General features: G+C 39.9%; 1 protein-coding gene across 3 annotated transcripts in view; it reads right to left on the bottom strand.

The window, feature by feature from the left end:
* Positions 1-667: 667 nt before the first annotated feature.
* The window catches only part of USP13 (ubiquitin specific peptidase 13), a 1,684,661-nt gene continuing 1,663,666 nt past the window's right edge, over positions 668-21,662 (bottom strand). For all 3 annotated transcript variants that reach the window (XM_044070383.1, XM_044070384.1, XM_044070385.1), the window contains exon 21: positions 668-3,943. In XM_044070383.1, coding sequence (XP_043926318.1) covers positions 3,850-3,943 — 94 coding nt within the window. In that variant the 3' untranslated portion in view covers positions 668-3,849. The remainder of the gene's footprint in view (positions 3,944-21,662) is intronic.

The following is a 21,662-nucleotide window of genomic DNA, read 5'->3' as shown; positions in this document are numbered from 1 at the left end:
ACAAATCCATAAATAATGGGTGGGGGACTAAGGCCCCAAAACTGGCAATTTTTAAATACTGCTCTTACAAACTTAGAAAGTCGATAGAATAACATGTTTTGCATTAGCATGAATTTTCTGAAGGGTATGACATCTGAAACATAACTGTCATTATTTTCTGACTTCAGTCTTTAAGAATTCGTCAGTGAATTGCTAGAAAACCTCAATTTTATGAAAAATAGACCAAAAATATGAGGCAAAAGTCTAGACATTCTGCAAAAAATCTTTACAGTTCAGAAGTAGATGAAGTCTTCACCTGAGCATTTTTTAGTTTAAATCCCATTCAGTTTTTATATTGCTATAGCCTTTTAGTTATGGGTGACTACTTTATTCAAGGAAGGTTACAATAACAGAAAATAAACATGGCTCATACCTTCATTCTCATGTGTGGTGCTAAAATGCATGTTTTACACAACCTTCACTTCTGTTAAACATAACAGTAGAATACATGTAATACATGGAAAGACTAAAAAGGCTCTGTTTATTTACTATTAATTACAAGTTGGTTGGTTGGGGGATATGATTCTTTGCAAGAGCATTAATAATGATTTTTTTGTACTACCCTAGAGGTTTTGTTTAGATTTTCCCTTATATAGACCAGGAACATTAACAAAATAGTTGAAATATCTACAGCAAAATCAGTTTTTATTACTAAGACATTTCACAACAGAGCAGGAAAATGGTAGAACATTTTCCATAGTGATTGAGAAGATTGTGTACTTTTAACATCTTTTAAAAGTGGATTGGATGACTGGCTGGGTGAGAAGGCTGAAATGAGACAATCACTCTGAAGGCCTAAATCAGACAGAGGCTGCTTCAACTAAAATATTGAAACATTTAACGATAGTGAAAATTTGCAGTTTCACTACATATTAAAGGATATTTTACACTAACTTACTAACAGTTTCCATCTGTTTTTACTACAGAATAGCAGAATGTTTAAAGGGTGGCAGTGTGTTACATCAGTTAGCACTGCTGCCTCACAGCGCCTGGTTCTCTGGTTCAATTCCCAAATGAGATGCCTTCTGTATGGAGTTTACATGTCCACCCTATCTCTATGATGGTCTGAAGTGGAAGCTCTGGTTAACTTCAACTTTCCAAAGAGATGTTAGCAGACTGGCATCGCTTAAACTGTCCTAGCTGTGAGTGTGTATGCATTCCATAGTAAGCTGGTGCCCTGTCCATGACTGATTCATGCTTTATGCCAGATGCTTTTTTATAACAGTCTCTGATTGCTTGCAACTTTGAAATGGATAATGTAAGTAGTAAAAACAAATGACTGAATCAATGGTAAAAGCTGGCAGCATACCTCTCTACCTCAGATTATTAAAATCAGCACAGTGATCATAATTCATTGTCAGAGGGTCAGAAAGAGGAACGCATTGTTATTTTTCAGGACTAGAGGTCGTCAGATACTGGATCCTGTACAGGTAATGATAAGGAATATTTGTACAGGCTTACTTGAATATACTTTTAAATAGGTATGACCTTATAAAGAAAATCAGTAAATCTAGGAGGAGAGATGTAATCCAAGGGCAAAAATCATAGACTTATGCCTAAAATCAAACCAGCTGAAAAGTATGGTTGTCAGTAAATCACAAACTAGCTCCCATTAAATTTGAATATGCATTTAAAAAATAAATTTTATAGGAAACTTTGCCTAAGAAGCAATAGCTCATTTGCAGTAACATTCTGATGCTGCTTATTTCAACATTAAAGAGAAAGGATCATTACAAGATTATGTAACATTCCCAAAGTCATATATATTGAATTTCTGTCTCTAGACTGGTATAAACCCATTAAGCATCAGTTTCCAAAATGGTTCTATAAACATTAAAAAAAATTGCATATAAAAAAGTTCCTTACAAACATATGCATCTACTTGAAAGTGTTAATTTTACATGACTGCATTATCCACAGATTTTTTTTTATAAAATATGTTAAATATGACATCTAACAAAAGTGTAGGACTAAATTTCCTTTTACAAAATGTTCACTGTTATCAACTTCAAAAATGTTATACTGAAACAAACAAACGGATGCATGACTATAATACTGATACAAAAAAGTTTACAGAAACATTCAAAGCACTGTTCTAAACAGGGACAAAGTATTAAGGCATTGACTGCCACATTTGACCATCTGATGGATGTAAGTGCTGCAGAAGTATGCACTACAAATAAAACAGGGCAACCCTGCTAAGTGAGAGGCACTTACCAACGAGACCTGCCCATGACCATTAGGATGGTGAGTGAGAGAAGAAAAGTTTCATGTCATTTAACCTAAAACATATCACCCGTTTATCAAAAGATAAGAAATTCTCATTAAACCACACAGAAGGATGAAAAAAAATAACGTGGACAAAGAACAGGCTGCTTTTACGATCTGCATGTGGAAAAGAAGAATAAAAGGGCACCAATATCTGAAACAGGAGCTCCAAGTAATAATGTGCTTCCAGACTTGTTCGGGGTAAAAGCTCCAGGTATACTACTGGAAAAAGAAAGCAGATGCTAGCACCCCCGAGACAGTCTACCTTACACCCGACATATCATCTGTAAATGGACACTCTGAATAGTTACATAAATCAATCACAACTTCCAGGAATTTTGCCTGTCATATTTACTAGTAGTAATATATATACCTACAGTATGAGTAAGCTATGTAACACTTATGTCACTAGAATGCATTCCTGTCTTACAAATTACATGTTTCACTATGAAAATATTTATGATGTTAGCCTGTTGTTTTGCTTTGTCTGTATTTGTTTGATTCATCCAGTGTTGGTACTGCTTTGTAACTTTGTTCTTTCCTCTTGGCCTGCTGGAAAAATCTCAGACCAGTGGGGCTATCCTGTTAACAAAGGGAAACAAAATAATTAAAAATTAATAATACTACTATAACATGAGGCTTTTAGGAGTCACTACACACATGAGGAAACTGACTTCCTCATAGTAAAGATGGATCTCGAAATGGTGCAGCTCGGCTATTAGCATTCTAGGTGCTTTACCACAACATCTCTTACATGGTTAAATACAAGCTGATAAACCTCTGGCACAACGGTTTCATACAAGCCAATATTTCAATCAATCACTTCAAACAGCAGCACACTTGAAAGATGCCTTCTATCTGTGAACGTGACTGTCTGAAAAAGATAATGAGCTACTAGATCATTACGACAACAATAAGGCACTTGATGAAAACAGTCAGAAATCTTCTGATGCAACAATAAGGCACTTGACTATGCTATATCTTACACTGCACCTCTGTGGGGTACTTAACAGACTGTTAGCTGAACTTGACGTTTTGCCTCTGATGAAAACTAATGCAAGGAAGACCCGTTCTCGAAACAGCACCGCTTCTTGAAAATGGAACTCAATCAAGTTTTGTGACGTTCCAAAAAGGATTACTCTTTGGCCAGGAAAGCTGTTCCTTCTGTAAGGAGGTTACAGAAATTCTGGAAGCACATTATAAAGTTTCAATAAGAAGACACTCGTGAGGCAGAAGAAAAAGCTATCTGATATGTTGAGAACTATGCTACAGTTTCCTGTAAACTGATTGCACATGCCTCCTATAACCACCAGCAGCAAATTCAAATGAAATTTACAGGTAAATATAAAACATAGAATAACATAAGTTCCCTTCTGTGCTTCAGTATATACCGCATTATTGCATATCATCTCTTTCTTAATAAATTAATAACAAATTTAAAAAGTAGTTTCCACTGCATGTTTTTGGCAGTCCAGTTTTTGCTTGTTTTGGCTAATCAAAAAGCTAAAGATTGTTGCAGGAGGGTCCACAGAGACTTGAAACCTAGCTTGCAATTCGATGGTAGAAGTACATGTAGCCCAGGTCTTTAGGCGGTCTTTCTGAAGTGTACACCTTATGGTCGTTAAACAGAATCCATCTAAAAAGAAGTCATATTAAGTTAATCCAAACATAGTAAAGTCAACTCTTAGATGTATTTACTATAAATCACTACAAGTATAAGTAACAAAATGTCCAGTTTTACTGGTTCCACACACTAATTTCAATGTAAACCTATCTCTGCACACTATATTATTATTTTTTGATATGAAAGTAACAGCAACTAAAACAGGCAGTATCAAACATGCTAACAAAGCAAGAAATAATTCAAGTACTAAAAACGTGCTGTGACTGCAGAACTTGAAAGCAACATTTCCTAAAAACCCAAAGAAAGCATCAACTAAATTAATGAATAGATAATTTCAGATAATGCCTGACATAATCTGAGATATTAAAAAAGCATACTCTTTTACTTAACCTGTAATGATATGTCTTATAAACTTGTGGACCGCTTAAAGATTATCTGACTAGTATAATCAAGTACCTAGATAAGGCTGACAGGAAATTCAGAGCAGCAAGAAGTACAAAGCATTAGGGAATGAAATGCATCATATATGTGCAAATGATGACTTATGTGCTTTGTGCACAGCCATTTCAAGATGGTTGTTTTTAGATTCCTATCATGCAACCCATTGTAATGATGAACAAGCCCTGTAGATTGTGACAGCTTTTTCAACAAAAGGCAGCCTCTGAAGAGAAGAATGGAAGGCCATCAGATTTCTTGAAGGGATATATTAGCAAATAAGGGCGCTTACTGTAAAGAAAATAAAAGTTATGTACTCAACATAACTATGCATCTGTGTTGTCTGTTTTCGTTCTTCCTCAACCAATGGGTCTTGGATCTGACTTTGGTCACTTCTAAAGACTTGGCTCTCTAGCCCAAGCTACTCCCCTTACCCACAATCCTCTTCTTTATTAGGATTACTTCAGATCGAGTGTGCCCTCCTTCAGTCTACAGTTTGTGTAAAAACAGCTATTACATGAAAACAATACAGAATGGTAAAATAACATCTTAGGGAATAACTACATAACACAGGAAAAAAAGGAAAGGAAGTGGAGCTCATCAATCAGTCAAGCAAAGCATAATTCCTCAGGCTGTCCTAGCAAACTTGAGAATTAGAAAATGTGTGAAAATGGAAGGGGAATGGAGGGTAGCAAGTTGAGGAAGGACAAAAACAGACAACACAGATTAATAGTTATGGTGAGTACATATCTTTTACATCTGATGTTGTCTTTTTCATCCGTTCAACCGATGAGGCAGAGTCACCAATTAGAGAACCTCAGGCTGTTCCTCAAGGAAGGATATTCCAGAGTACAGTGGAGCCAAATGCGGCCTTATTCCTAGATAAGATGTGCAATTTGTAGTGAGCACTGAAGGTATGTGAGTTTGACCAAGTGGCAGGTCCACAAATGTCATCTATAGAAACTGTAGACCAGAAAACAGAGGATATGGCCACAGATCTGGTGTAATGACCCTTAAGAGGTCTAGGAAGTGTCAATCCATTTTCATTGTAGACAAAGGGAATTCAATCAGTGAGCCACTTAGCTAAAGTTACTTACACAGTTTGGCTTTGGAGAAGGAAATAAACAGCTGGTCTGATCTTCTGAAATCCTTTGCTGAAGTTGCCTATGCAAGTCTAAAAGGTGCAACATGCACTCTCCTTTAATGGAAAAATTTGGAAAGAAAACAGGAAGGCTGATCAATTGATTCATAGCTGTTTCTGTGGCCACCTTAGGTACAAAGAAGGGTTAGTATGGAGAAGCACAATGTCCTTGTGAATAATTAGATATGGTGGCTTAAACAAAAGAGCCTGGAGGTCTGACAATCATTTGGCTGATGTGATTATGACCAGAAAAGTAGTTTTCCAAGACAGAAAATGTACTTCTGCCTTGGCAGCTGGTTCAACTGGCTGTCAAGTCAGGGCTTGTAGAAGAATGTTTAGATCCCATGGTGGAGTAGGGTTCTCAATGGGTGATTGGAGTGAGAAAGTATCTTTAAGAAAGGCTTTACACAATCTAGAAGAGGTCAAAGAAGATTGGTTATGTCTTACATGAAAATTGGAGATAGCTGCAACTGGAACCCTTGCTGCTGTTAAGTATTGAAGCAAACAAGTCTAGAATAGTTGAAACAGATGCTGTAAAGGGATCTAGTTGTCTCTGGACAATCCAATGGGAAAATCATTTTAACTTACTTATACACCTTTCTCATAGAATCTTTCTGAGAAGATATGAGGATGTGTCTAACTGGAAATGAAAACCTGGACTACCATCACTGGAAGTGGAGATACCACGTTGTCAGCTTGCATGTCTGAATGCCTGGGAGAGTTTATTCCTGATTGATGAGAGAAAATCCTGAGTCAAACACAACACTCAAGGCGGGTGTACAAGATAAGGCCACAGAAAACAGAATATTACTTGTGGAGGCCAGAAAGGAGCAATGAGGATTACTTTGCACTTCTGGTATGACGCTTTATGTAGGAGTTTTGGAATCAGTAAAATAGGAGAAAAAGCATATAGGAGTCCCAGGGGCCAATCATGGACTACAGAGTCCCTTAGTGACTTCCCTTCTGGGGGGATCAGGATGAAGAACGTACTGCACTTGGAGTTGAGAGGGGAAGCAATGAGGTTGCAGCATGGTTGGTCCCATTCAGGCCACGTACTCTAGCTCGGCTATGTTTTTCTTGTAGTTTTTACTAACTGGCTAGCTTTAGTGGCCTGAATGTATCCATAAATAGACTTAACAAAAAGTTATGGGCATTAAGAAGCCATATAGCTAAAACACCTGATGTTCATTAAGTGGTCATTTGCAGATACTCTCCATTATCTTTTGTTACAGGAGGTTTTGAGTAATCACACAGTGAAAACTCTAGCTTGGCAATTTTTTGCTTATAGTTTTTACTAACGGGATTGACTGTGTGACCTTTTTATTTTTATTGTTTGTTTTACTACATAAAGGAGGGAAATCGTGAAATTATCCAGCAATCAACAAATAGCCATACTCTCTCCCTTGTCAAAAATCCTAGAAAGATGCATGCATTCCCAAATGCTAAAGTATCTCCTAGATAATGACCTACTCACTCCCACCCAGCATGGCTTTTACACTTCACACAGCATCTCTTCACTCTTACCACAATGCAATAAATCGTCTTAGGGACAAAAGTAAACTAGTCTTTTCCACATTCTTGGATCTATCAAAAGCATCCAATAAATTCTGCCATACTAAACTACTGCAAACATTACTCTCCTTATGCCTCCCCACCTCTACCCTTAGATGTTTAAAAAACTATCTCTGAAATAGGATACAATGTGCCAAGTGATAAGTGTGTTCCTCATCCACTATTGGTATTCATCAGGGCTCAATCTTGAGTCCTCTCCTCTTCAATATTTTATAAACAATCTTCATACTTCAGTGGGGCAATGCTCCTTTGCTCAGAAGGCAAAGGGTTCCAGTTTAATCTGCTCAGCTCCAAGCATGACAGCAATACAAACTATTACTCAGCAACCCTACTCCCAAGAAAACTTTCTGAACCAATCTAATCTTCTCCTGAACTTAAACAAAGCAAAAAAATATATTTTTCTTTCAAAAACAATCATACAATTTACCTTTACTATGTTATCCACACACAAAACACTAGAATTGAGGTTAACAAGTACTTGGGGTCACCATATATGATAATCTAAAATGTAATCTACACATCCAAAATACTACCAGAAAATCCATATAAAACTAAGTCTCCCGTACAAGGCATCTCTCTACCTCATTCTGCAATCTAAAAAGATCACTGCCATATTATACCTACTGGCAACTCTTTCCTATGCCTTTCCCGTATGTCAGCTCCTCCCTTCTAACAAAAAGGACAGTTGTGTAAAATCTTACTATAATGCTACATGCTCTTCTCTTCACTGTTGCAGTATTCATTACAATGGAGAACCCTTGAACAAAGCACCAGAAGATGCCACAGCTCTAGCAGAATGAACCTTAACAGAAGAAGGAAGGCTCTTACCAAGAAGGGAATAGCAAAACAAAATGGCTTTAGAAATCCAAGAAGAAATATTTTGCTTGGACACAGCCAACCTAATCCTAAGAACCTAGGACGAAAGGAAACAAAGAGCTCATCAGAATTATGAAAATTCTTAGTCTTATCTAAATAAAATATGAGCTGCCTATGTACATCTAAATTGTGCAGCACCTTCTCACTAGCAGATTGCATAGAAGGGAAAAAGTAGGCAATTAATAGACTGATTAAGGGACAACACATTCACCATCTTGGGCATAAAAGAAGGATTAGTATGCAGGGACACACTTGTCCTTATGAAAAATCAAAAAAGGAGGACAAGCCATAAGGACACCTGTCTGGCAGAAGCAAGGGCTAACAAAAGTACAGTCTTCTAAGAACAATGTTACAAGGAAGCTGAAGCTGCAGGCTCAAAAGGAGCCTGGGTCAATTTTTCCAAAACAAAATTAAGATCCCTGAGAGAAGGAACAGGCTTCCTGGGAGGGCTAATATGTAGGATGCCTTTAAGAAATTGTTTGGTTTCAAATCTAGAAGACGAAGGGGGTGATAAAGTCAGACAAGTTGACATAGCTGATAAGTGGGCCTTAAGAGAAGAATAAGCCAACCCAGCATTGAGCAGCTCACAGAGATAAGAAAGAACCAAAGGAACATATACAGAATGTGGATCTACGTTACTAGAAAAACATCAAACAGAAAAACTCTTCCATTTGGATAAGTAGGATTTCCTAGTACTGGCCTCTTGCAGGAACTTAAGCACATCCTCAGAAAAAAAGTTGTCTATGTTGAATCAAAATCCTATCAACCACAGTGTCTGCTGAAGAGTGGACTGGTGGGGATAATGACAGATCCCTTGTCTTGTGTGAGAAGGGCCACCCTGTGAGGTAACTTGTGATGGCTGTCCATGGCTAAATGCAGAAGAAGAGGGAACCAATGCTGTATCAGCCAAAAGGGAGTCACCAGCAAGATTTTGGTAGCATCCTGCTGTATTTTGGACAGGACTTTTGGAAGGAGGGAAAGCATAAAGAAATTTCCACTTCCAGGAAAAAGAAAGGGTAACCACCTTCCAAACCAGAAGACCTGGGACTCTGGCACAAAACAGAGGAAGTTGCCTGTTCAGAGGCGAGGCAAAAAGATCTATTGGAGGAGTACCCCGGTGGTGGATAATATCCAGAAACACATCTCAGTGAAGCATCCATTCATGGGATTGTGTTATGGACCTGCTCAGACAGTCTGCCACAGAATTTTGATCTGAAGGAATGTACACCTCCTGAAGAGTCACTTGATACTGGATAGTTCTGACATTATGAGTGCCAGTGGCAAAGCATATAAGACCTTGTCCCCACATCTGTTGACATACCACATCACTGTGGCATTGTCTGTAAACACCTTGACAGGTTCTGGGGAGAAAAGAGGATGAAAGACCAGAAGAGCAAGCAGAAGAGCTCTCGTCTCCTGGACATTGATGTGGTCCTTCTGTTAATGAGGCAACCAGACTCCCTGTACTTTTGGGAGCCAAAAGCTGTTCCCCATCCCACATCTGAGGTGTCTGTGAACAGGTCCTGAGAGGGAAGAGGTGGATGAAATGGGAGCCTTGGATTAAGAGTCAACTGCTGAGTCTACCACTGAAGTTCCTGCTTGGGTCATGGAAGAAGAGCAACTGAAAATTTGAGGGGATGACAGTGCTGAAGCCAAACTGACTTTAGAAACCACTGAAGTTTTCTCATATGGAGTTTGGCAAAAGGGAGCAGGGGGATGGTAGAAGCCATGAACCCCAAAGCTCTCAAAAATTCCCTTGCTGTTACAGAGTCCAGAGGAAGAAGGGACTGAAAAAAGGAACTGAGAGTTAGGGCCTTTAGAGGGGGCAGGGATGTCAGCATAGGAACAGTCTGGATCCTGCACCCCAGAAAGACATGATCCTGAGAAGAAGTCAGGAAGGACTTTTTGAAATTTATAGTGAACCCCAGGATCTGCACAAGGGAGATTTCAAAATGAATGTTTTGCAAAAAAAAATCTCTGGAGAAGATGCTTGAAAGAAGAGGTCGCCCAAGTAGGGAAAGATTTGGATCATTTTTAGCCTGCAAAAAGTGATCACAGGAGCGAGGCATTTGGTGAATACCCTTGGGGCAGTAGAAAGGACAAAGGGTGAAAGCAGAGAACTGAAAATGCCAGGAAGCAACAGAGAAATGTAAAAACGTCCTGAAAAGGGAATGAGTTAGGATATGGAGGTAAGCATCCTTGAGATACAAAGACACCATGTAAGCCTAAGGAAGCACAAGCAGGAACAAAGTCTGAAGGGACAACATTCAAAAAGAGGGAACCTTCAGGAAAGTATTTAGATGAGAGAGGTCTAAAATTGGTCTCCAAGTACCCTCTTTCCTGGGTACTAAGAACATTCTGGAGTGAAACTTCCTCCCCTTTGGGAAACTGGAACTTCTTAAATAGCACCCTGAATCAAAAGATCCTGAAGCACCCCTGGAAAGAATGACAGCTGTTGCTGAGGGGGCTGAGGAATTCCCATAAAAGAGGGAAGAGATTTCCAGATCATGAAATACCATTGACAGATAACTGACAAACTCAAGGAGTCCTGAGTAATATTTAACCAAGCCAGGGGAGATGGAGAAAGGAGAAGAGAAACAGAAGGTGGCTAGGAAGAACAGGATAGTCAGACAGCACCTGGTTTACCAGGAAAAGGCGACATCTGGGACACAGAAGTCTGAGTAGCTTTAGTAGGAGGAGCCTGCTTCCCATCTTTCTTGCCCTTAGAGGAAGGCCAAGACTGCCTACGAACAAAGGCATGCTTATTAGGGCAATTCCTTTGAAACTTAAGTGTAGGAGAAACAAAAACATGTTTAAGTTCCTCTAAAGCCTTTTCCTTATTCTGAAGAGACTTAAATTTGCAGCAGTTTTGCCAAACATATGTTTATTATCCAGAGGCGCATCTATCAACATAGCCTTAATATCATCAGGCAAAAGTTGAAGCTGAAGTCAAGAATATCTCCTCATCACAGACCCAAAAGCAGCAGCTCGAGAGGAAACATCTCCTGCATCATAACTACACTTGATGGAATGGCAAGCCACCTGAGAGAAAGTTCCCAACAAGGAAAGAGCAGAAGTCTTTCCTTCAAGGTCTGGAAGATCAGAAATTACGTGACAGGCCTGAGAAAGAACAGCCAATATATACCTGGACATATGGGTCTGATAACTGACCTCCCTAAAAGCTAAAGTACAGAGGTATAAAACTTTTCCCCCAATCTTTCCATGGTTCTGCTATCTTTATTAGAAGGCAATAACTTAGAAAGTGGTAGCAATTGAGATGGTTTGTCAAAAGCCACAGACACCACCAAGAGGTCAGCAGAAGGGCACTTATAAAGAAATTTACAGTCCTCAGGCACTCTTTAAAACCTATTAGGTTTCTTGGGGGCAGGGGGCTGGGAATCAGGAGCCTTAGAAGCATTAGTAAAATCATCCAACAAGGCAGCCAGAACAGGAGGGACAGCAGAAGGCCTGAATCCATCTGCAGGAGATTGTAATACCAGTTCTGCACCTCAGAAACCTGAGCACAATCCCATTTAAAAAAAAAAACTTTCTCCAGATTGTGTCCCCAAAAGAAATTTCCTCAAAAGGAGCATCAAGACTAGTGGACTTCTCTTCCTCAAACCTATAATCTAAAGCACAGGGAATATGAGAGGAGTAGGCATAGGATTCTTTATCTGATTCTGCCACCTTCTTAGAGGAATCCTGTTCCTTGGGTCTACTAAGAGGAGTAGAGGACCAAGAAGCTGGGAAAGAAACACCCTGGGGTGATTTTAAAGCCATCAAAGCATTAAACAACTCCTGAGTGAAATTTTGCCATTCACTCTGTAGGTCCTTATAAGCTTGAGCAATATATTTAGCTTTCTGCTTTTTTCTTTAAGAGGGCATCTGCCTTATGAAATGTAGAAGACTCTGACCCCAGATGGCATTCAATAATGGTAGTAGGGATCTCTTCTCTGACTAAAATTTGAGGAACACCCCTAGGCTCCTTGGAAATAATCAGGCACAGTTCCCCTTAAATGTCCAATGCAGACGTGTGCAAAGCCTCCAAGGATGTGCTTAAGGTCGGATCCCTGCCGGTCTCCAACCCGGTCATGGCCGAAGAATCCAATGATGAAACTGGATGAATCTCTGGGTTTTCATTTGCCTTGGGAGAGACATCCAGCGGAGGCTGTACAGAAGAAGAACCCGGCCTGGATTCCTTGGCCTTCTTCTTCCCAGACAGCTGCCCCATGGAGCAGGATGTTCCTTCCATAGAATTTTTACCTAAGAGCTTAAGACATTGAATCTCTAAATACAAAGTCAAAGAAGAAAGCCTACTATGGAGGGTCTTTGGAACAAAAGCCTGACAGATTGAACAGGACGTATGGTCATGAGAAGCACCTAGGCAAAAAAGGCACTGCTCACAATGGTCTTTATGGCGAATCTGTCTCCCACACTGGCATTTATCCTTCTTGGATGACACAAAACCCTCAAACAACAAAGAATAAAAGAAAAGATAAGATACAAAACCCCCCAACAGGGCACTTACCTGCAACAGCTTACTGAACCAGCAACAAGAACGGATGTTCAGACCAGTGATCAAGAGATGGTGTTTGGACTGGCGGCAAAAAAGTTCTGAGGCTGGTTTGTCTGGAAGTCATCTTTATGCCTTACGTTACGTGAGGAACATACATGTGACATACTGCATACCTTAAAGCAACCTAAAAGCTTTGGCATACTGGCTGGATGTTGGGCTCTCCTCGGCAGGGGATCCCTATTGTAATAAATACTGTAACAGTGAAATGGAAGGACAACTAGGACAATGCTATAATAAAACAGCAAAATCTGCAACCCACTTTCCAAGTAAAACCCAGCATTGCCTATCACTCAACCAACTAATCTGAAGGGAATCCCATAACTATCAAAAATTCAAAACTTGTTCAAAGCATACTTCATCACCCAAGCAAATGACCAGCACTGAGAACAATAATGTTATGGCACTTCCCATTTAGATCTCTCAGGCCTAAGTGCACATATCTTAACCAACTCTGTAGGGCCAAACAAACGTTTTGAAGCAATCAATTCCTCATATGTACACACATTCTTGAAATACTCTCCCACGAAACCTCAGAACAATCATGAATCCAAAATACCGTAGGAGTCGTCTTTTGGATCACAAACTATGCTATTGCCACTTTTCTAGCTAAATGTTACAACTCTATCCATCTATCCTATACCTGTAGTGTCCTTTTTTGGTCTTTTTGCATAATCTAAGCTTCTGGACTTCTTGTGAAGACTCAGTAACTTATCACTGCTACAGTAAAACTGAAATGTAACTTTATGGAATATAATGATTTCTAGGCTCTATTACCCTGCCTTTTTTTTCTTTATGTGATAGCATCTGCTATTTTGCCTTGTATTGCATTGACTATACTGTATTGTATTGCATTACGTCTTGTAAGGCTTGTCAACTGTGAAGCTTTTCTCTCCTGGCCTCTGCTGAAAAGGATCCTGTTGTGCCCAATCAGACTTTACTTGGAATCAAATGCTAATAAATAAATACAATAAACAAACTATATAAAACAAAAGGAGCTACTAAGCCATGTAATACCTCAGCATGAAACACAGGTAAAAGAAATAGAAAATGTGTTAAATGAACTGAACGGATACGCTAAGAAACAGTGACATCAAACAATTTCTATTAAAAAGTGGGGTGGGAGGTTGGTGTAATGGTTACGGTGTTTGCCTTACAGACATAAGGTACAGAGTTTGAGTCTCACAGGGGGGTAATTGGCTAGGCTTAAAATGGCCCACAAGGGCAGTTAGCCTAGTACTAACCTATGAACCTATGAACAAAATACATGGATAATGGAAAAAATGGAGGACTTAAACATATGGAGACAAAATGATATTGGAATATTTGGTGTACCACATAATTTTGAAGGAAATTATATGGTAAGATCTATGTTAAATTTCTATCATATTTAGTCAAGGAAATTATATCGACATCTGCATGGAACACTGCCCCTAAAAAACTTGGCACAAATACAGTGAGATTTGATAATGACTATTCAGTGAAAACAATAGAATAAAAGAAAAACTGTTTTGACTTTGGTAAAAACTTCAAGGAAAAATAATGTAAAAGTTAAATTCATTATTCCAGCAAAAATAAAAATATAGTTGGTATTGAGTGCTAAATCATTTAGTACACTAGAACTGGCAGCTAGCTCTGTACAACACCATTATCTGATACCAGGCAGAGAGTCAATGGAATGAACACAAGCATCATTTAAGAGAATATCTTTTACAGAGAACTGGACTATAGTGACAACAATTAAAGCAAAAGCAAAAAGCACGGACAATCCAACACAAGATGGAAAAGAAGAAATAAGAATGCGCACTGTTTAAACTGGAAGATAAATTAAAAAACAACAGAAAAATATTGAAGGACTGGAAGCAACATACATATGTGAAATTTAGTGAACTTGTTATATGAAGAATTTCTGACAGGTATACACTGAAAGTTAGACTGAAAGTTAGAACAATTAGTTTACAAACAAAATATTTACCTGCCAAAGTACTGTTTTCAGATACAGGGATAAGCCATTCTAGTATATTAATATACTATACAGTAATATACTGACAATTGTTTAAAAGTTAACTGATGGCAATCAGTTATAAATATAACAACAACAACAGAAATAGAACAAGGGGCATATTAAGATGACTTTCTAGAGTCTTACAGCTTGCATGTACACATTAGAGAATATACTCATGGCTGCATAGCTGACAGGTAAATATGAGACAGAAACGTTTTTGCTGTGTAAATATGGCAGTTCTTGAAAGAAGTAATTTACTGATGTCACCTCATAAATCAATTGGGACATTAATTAGAAAGCTAATACAAGTTGCACAACCTGATGAGAAAAAAAAAAATCTGTATAAAGATGTACCTGACAGCATGAACATTCTATATTGAGCAAATAAATGTAAATAGGGTGTTGTATCTCGAAAGCTGGACTGTTTCAAATGCAGGAAACACAAAATCAGGAATAACAGATTTTTAGGTTCATAGGTGTGTTCTAGGCTAATGGTCCTGGAGCCTTTTCAAGCCTAGCCCATAGGATTACCTTGGCATCGTGCCACCCGACCTTAGTTCCCAGTGCCTTTCTCAAGTGGAGTCACTGGAGTGATCCCCGGGGTGAATTTTCTATTTCCCATCCACTCATCAAGATTTCTCTTGAAAAGGGCCAGTGAGGTGCTCTGTTTGACATACATGGGAAGTCTATTCCATAGCATGGGCAGTCTCTGTGTTATGAACCTGTCCCTCCAGGACGTTCTGTTGATTGTGGTAATGAGGTTGAGATCTCTGTAGCGTGTAGTGTGGAGGGATTGGGATTTCTTTAGGTGTAGCATTTCTAACAGAGTTGGGTCAGACATGGCTTTGTAAGTCAAGCAGAGATTGCCTCTAAGTAGGTGATATGAGACAGAGAATAGTTGGAGTTTTTTTAATCTGTCCATACAGGACAAGTGTTTAAGGCCTAGGATCCTCTTTCTGAGGTAATTTTGCGGCCTCTCCAGTTGTTGCAGGTGTCTAGTGAGGTACATGCCAAATGGACTATTGTACTTGATGAATGGCCTAATAAGGGAAGAGTGGAGGGAGACAATGACCTCTTTCTTCCTGGATGCAAAACCCTTAGTAATAAGATGTTCTACATAGAAGGACTTTCTGACCACAATGGCAATGTAGTGGTCACGAGAGGCTGCTGTCAACCTGTGTTCCCAGATGTCTCATAACACCTTCTATGTTCAGTGGACTACCATCGATATGGTAATTCATGGGAACTGGGTTTATCCCAAAGGGGATGACAACACATTTTTTGGCATTGAGCTTAGAGCCACGGTTCAGACATCAGTCGGTCTCAGTGAGACCTTTCTGTAGGATGTCAACATCACTTGGGGAGTTAATAATAGTTCCCAACTTGGAATCGTCTGGGAACTTTGTCAGCCAGAGTCCCTTCATGTTGGCCTGGACTTCAGAGAAGTAGATACCAAAAAGGAGGGGACCCAGGACCGAACCCTGTGTGACTCCACTGGTGACTGATCGGCAGTCTAACTTGGAGTCAGCTACTTTCACACTGTGGGTAATATCTGTGAGCCAGTTTGCAACCCACCTGGTGATATAAGGGGTGATGCCTAGCTTATTGAGTTTTTCTATGATTCCTGAGTGGGGAATGGTATCAAAGGCCTTGGCCAGATCAAGGTAAGCTGTATGAACCACCTTGCCTTCATCCACATCTCCGAGTTAATTAGGTCCCATGATGATGCATTCCATAGCTTTGCATATCAGACTCATCAGGCTAATGGGGGCGACAGTTCCCAGGGTCTGTAGTCGTTCCTCCTTTGTGGAGAGGGATGACTGCAGCAGTGCATCATTCGGTAGGGACAAAGCCTGAGGTGAGGCTGTGATTGAACAGGGCACAGAGGTGAGGTGCCAGTTCACTCTGTAGTTCATGTAGAACAAAGCCAGGGATATTTTCAGGTCCCATAGAAGCTGTATTCTTGGCCTTGGACAGTGCTGTTTTATCCTGTGCAGCAGTAATACTGAGTCCCTGGCAATTTACTGGCATTGTGATTGATCCTTTGGGAGGGGAGGGGTAAAGCTGGCACTGAATCTGTCAGCCAGTATATTGGCAATATCTGTTGGCTCGGTATAGGTGGTACCATTGTGCAGTAGCTCAGCGCAAATCTGGGTACTGCCTTGGAGATTCTTTACATAACTAGAAGGCCTTGTGGTTGTCTTTACTATCTGCTACAATTCTGTTTTCATAGCTAGCTTTAGAGGATTTGATGAGGGATCTCAACTTTTTGTTGAGGCTGATAAGGGAGTTTTTCCAGTCTTGGGACTTCACCTTATTCCGCATCAGTTTCCTCCTTCTGTTATAGAGTTTGTTTATGGCAGGGGACCATTGGTATACTACACAAAGAAAGAAAAAGCACAGCTGTGTAAATAAACTTAACATAACAGCAGTTATAATGTATCACTGTTGCAGCAACCTAAGCTATATCAGTTTGCTCTCCATGCACTGGCCAGCTTCTCAAAACTTTGGGTACATTTCATGCACTCCACCTGCTCCTGGGCACCCCCATATAAAAGGCAGGCAGAACACTAAAAACTTCAGAGCATTTTTTTGCCTACAAGGAGGCAAAAGCCCAAAGTAAGGGTCATAGGAAACAGAGAATAACATGAAAAGCTATATATAGAAGGGTGAAAATAACTACACCGTGGCAAGATAGTAGAGCCACATCAGGGCAAGGGGGCTAGAGGGAGGGATGGCTACCACCATGGTGATCTATCTGAACATTTACTGTTACAGCAGGTTTACTTAGATAACTGAACCATGTTCATAAATGTATCACCATTGCAGAAGCCTAAGCTATATAGCTTACACAGGAGTAGGAATAAAGGGAGGAGGCCAGTACCCAAGACACCAGGAGAACATGGACTATGGTTCTATCCAAGTCTGTTCTGGATCTAGAAAATGATCTAGGTTTGTAATGCTTTGTAAAACTGTACAAAGGAAGACCTTACTACCTCTAGGATATTTCTACATTCCAATCCCTTCCAGAAAGCCAGTCAAGAAGCTAATGCTCTTTGCTGAATGAGCTGTGACCCTGCCTGGAAGAGGCTTTTTGTCATGAGCATAATAAAAAATAGTAGCATGAGCCAACCAACTAGAAACAGTCAACTTTGACACTGGTTGGCCTTTTCTCTTACCTTCTTAGCAGACAAACAGCTGGTCAGCTTTCCTAAAAGGCTGAGATTTGTCTAGGAAATATCTGAGCTGACTGTGTACATCCTGTGAGTGAAGATTACTTTCTCCCTCATACTTTGGTTCAGGAAAGAAGACTGAGAAATGAACAGGCTGGCTTAAAGAATACTCTAAGATAACTTAAGGCATAAAGGTTAGATTTGTTCTCAAAGAAACTCTGTCTTTGTGAAAATTGAGTGTACTTACCTTACAGATATCAGAGAAATAATGAACACCATCTTCCATGTTAACAACCTCAATTTCGCCTCATGAACTGGTTCAAATAGAAACTGAGTAAGCTTTTCAAGCATAAAACAGGGATCCCATGGAGGAGCCAGCTGCTTCTAAAGGTGGACAGATATGTAATGCTCCTTTCAAAATCTGTTTTACTTGGTCATTGTTAGAAAGGGGGCATCAAAGAGCAGACAAGCAGAACTGGTTGACAAATGCACCTTGATAGAACAGTACACTAAATCACTGGACAATAACTCACACAATCAAGAACCAGAAGAATAAAGGCATGCCAAGCATCCTGGTTCTTTGAGTGTAACCTAGAATATCTTTTCCACTTACCCAGATATGATTTCCTAGTAGAATGTTTTCTAGCCTACCTTAATACCGGATGCATGTCCTCAGAAAAAAAAGGTACCTAAAAGGTATTACCAATTTTATCATCCAGGCAGTTAGATGAAGAGGTACCAAACTGAGGAGTAAATACAGTCTGTGGGGAAGCTGTTGCCTTGGCTAGAAGCGAGTCACCACCACAATTTTGAGGAGTTCTTCTGGATTTTTAGAATAACTCTGGTAATCAGTGAAAAGCGTGGAAAAGTGTACAGGAACATTCCAATCCATGGGAATGAAAAAGCATCTATCTTCTTGATCTGTTTACAAAATGTCCTGGAGCAGAATTTCTCTAGTTTCTGTTTGGAAGAGAGAGGAGATCTGTTTGAGGTGAGACTCACAGGTAAATCAGATTTCAGACCACCACAGGATGAAGCATCCATGGGAGCCTATTCTGGTCCTGCTGAGTTTGTTTGTAATAAGGTTTTGCTCTGACAGAATGTATGCAGCTTGAAGAGCAAGACTTGGTTGAACTTATACTTCCCACATTATCAAAACCAGTCTGCAAAGGGGTATGATCTAGTACTCCCCTTGCTTGCTTATGTACTACATCACTGTGGCATTTTCTGTGTACACGAACACTGGTCCTGGGGACCAGAGATGATTCAAATTCTTCAAAATATTAATAAGGACTAACATCCTTCTGATATTTATGTGCTTTTGTTTTTCTACAGGATCCCACAGTGGTTGCACTGTTACTCCTATTCATACAGTGGCTCTCGCCATGTCTGAAGCATCTGTGGCTACTGACTAGAGGAGGGTCAATCGGGAAAATGGAAGACTTGGACTGCACACAAAGCTAAAGAGTATAAATTCTGAGTCCAGACTGATGTGATGTACCATTGTATTTTCCACGTGTGTAGTTTTGCAAACAGAAGCATGAGTAACATAGATGCCATGTATTCCAGAATCCTGAAAAACTCCATTGTTAATGCCTGGTTTCTGCTGGAGAAATTCAGGAAAAACTGTAGGAATATTTCTACTTTGTCAGGGGCAGACAGGAAAGGCTCTCTCTAAGATCGAGTCCAGCCAGCATTCCAGGAAAAGTATTCTGTGTGATGGGATGATAAAAGACTTCTGAAAATTGATTTGAAATCCCAGATTGAGTAGAAGGTACTGCACAGTTAAAGATTCTTGACAGCTGGAAAAAGTCTGCAAAGATAAGACAATCATCCAAGTATGGGAAAATGCATACGCTTTGGAGTCCTCAGTTAGCAATGACTAGAGCTGGCCACTTTTTGAATATCCTTTGTCCAGGTACACAGCCCAAAGGATAAAACAGAGAACCAGCAATGTAAACCATACACAACAAATCTTAAGAAATGCCTGAACTGCTGTGGGAAAAGGAATATGGTGATAAATGTCTTTTAGATCTAGATTAGTCATGAAAGATAGACTTGGGATCAGTAGGAAAAAGATTCTGAAGTGATATCATCTTCTATTTGGGAATCTTGATGTGGAGGTTTAAAGACCAAATATCCAGTACTGGCCTTCAGGATCCTTCTGCTTTGTGAACTAGAAACATCCTTGAATAACAATCTTTCCCCAGAAGATTTAAAAACTGCTGACAACAGCCTCTTAACACAGTGATTTTAAAGCTGCCTCCAGTACCTTACTAACTGAACAACATGATTAGATATGTGAAGGGCAAGACATGAGGTGACACAGATCATTTAATGTATAGATGCAGAAATTTATCTGTGGGCAGATTAATGAGGTTCTCAGTTGTCTTCTGAACATCCTAAACATCCAAGGCTACTGTTTTTCAAATCCATGTAGTGAAGTCTGGTCTATAAGCAGTTAGGGACCTTTCAGGTGGACTTGATAAAACTTATGATGAGCAGCACAGTTAGCAGAACCATCAAATATGGTTCTGCCAGGCCAAGATATTCTGCCATCTTGCTTTATATATATTCACCACAAAGTTTTGAAAAAGCACAAGAAGAGGTCAAACTTTTGGAATAACTCCCTAAAGGAGAGACCCCCCAGGGACTGGTAAGCATTCTAATTCTGGAAGATACAAAGAAAATGGGAGACTTCACAATGGCAGTGGAACTTTAATGGAATGTTTCAGACTCAAGTCTTCATCCAAACTGAGGTCCTCTTCTTCATCACAGGATAGTATGGTAATCTCAATTTAAATTCAGAAGCCAAGAATTTCCTCCTAAGGTAACAGGCTCAGTAACTCCTGTGAGGTGACTAGCACTTAGGTAAAGGCAGCAATAATAGTTGTAAGAGCCTGAAAGCTGGCCCAAGATATTTGCTGAGAATGTAAAAAACCCAAAATAAACCAATTTTCTTTCCCTCTGCATGACTGAGAGTAATTTACTGGTGTTGGCCCTTACAGTACTTTAAGCATTTGGTACATCTTAAGATGTTTTTCTTACAAGGCCAAAGTGTCTAGTTTGCCTCTCTTTTTGGGGAGAAACCAGGAGCAGACAACTTAGATCTAAACCTGGCCAGCAGGGAAGATGGGCTAGCCAGTGTTGCAGTGTCATCCTCAATGGTGCAGTGGGGTTTTACTGTATGTAGACCATCCACTCTGCCTATTGACCAGCATGCTGACTACAGTCTTCCATATTAGGCCTAAGGATAAGGACTACTGCCTACCATTCACCCGCAAAGTACAGTGTGCACACACCTGTCACATCCCAAGATCTCAACATATTCACAAAGGAGACCAACACGTTTGCTCAGGTAGTGAGGCAGACAAGCCACTCTCTCTCATCCCTTGCTTGTTAACACCTCCAGCACCCATGCCTGCTAATCAAATCTGGGTTGCTGGGTCAGAGTCAGAACTTTATTTCTCTATGTCAGAGGGACAACAAAGCCAAAAGGAGTTGAAAATGTCCTGAATGAAAATGTTGACGAGATCCCTGTCAAAGATATCTTTAATGGTCCCATCACAGAAAGCCAAGTAACAGGTTCTGACATAAAACTCTTTCCTGTCAGGTCATATAGGAAGCATAATGGAAGCCTTTTCCGATCCAATGAGGCATACAGTAGTTGGCCCTGCATTACTATCGTGACAGGAGTAAAGTACAGTTACTCCAACAATGGGCAAGTACAGCCATACCAATGATAATGCTATTAATAGGGAAGCATATCCCACTAGTAAAGCAACCATCTTCAAAGGGGAATTCTCAATGACAAGGTCAACAAGAAAGGGATGTTCATCCAAACCATCAGTGACAGATCCTCTCCAATATGAAGAATTGGCAAAATCAATTTACTGCACTCTGTGGAGCTGTGCTTCTTGTAGTGACCATCATGGGATAAAGACTAGGGTTACAGA

This window comes from Protopterus annectens, chromosome 4.part1 (assembly GCF_019279795.1).
Source record: "Protopterus annectens isolate FY-2018-M chromosome 4.part1, PAN1.0, whole genome shotgun sequence".
In the NCBI taxonomy this organism is placed as follows: Eukaryota; Metazoa; Chordata; order Ceratodontiformes; family Protopteridae; genus Protopterus; species Protopterus annectens.
Note: the sequence above shows the minus strand (reverse complement) of the source record. Positions and strands in the feature narration are given on the sequence as shown.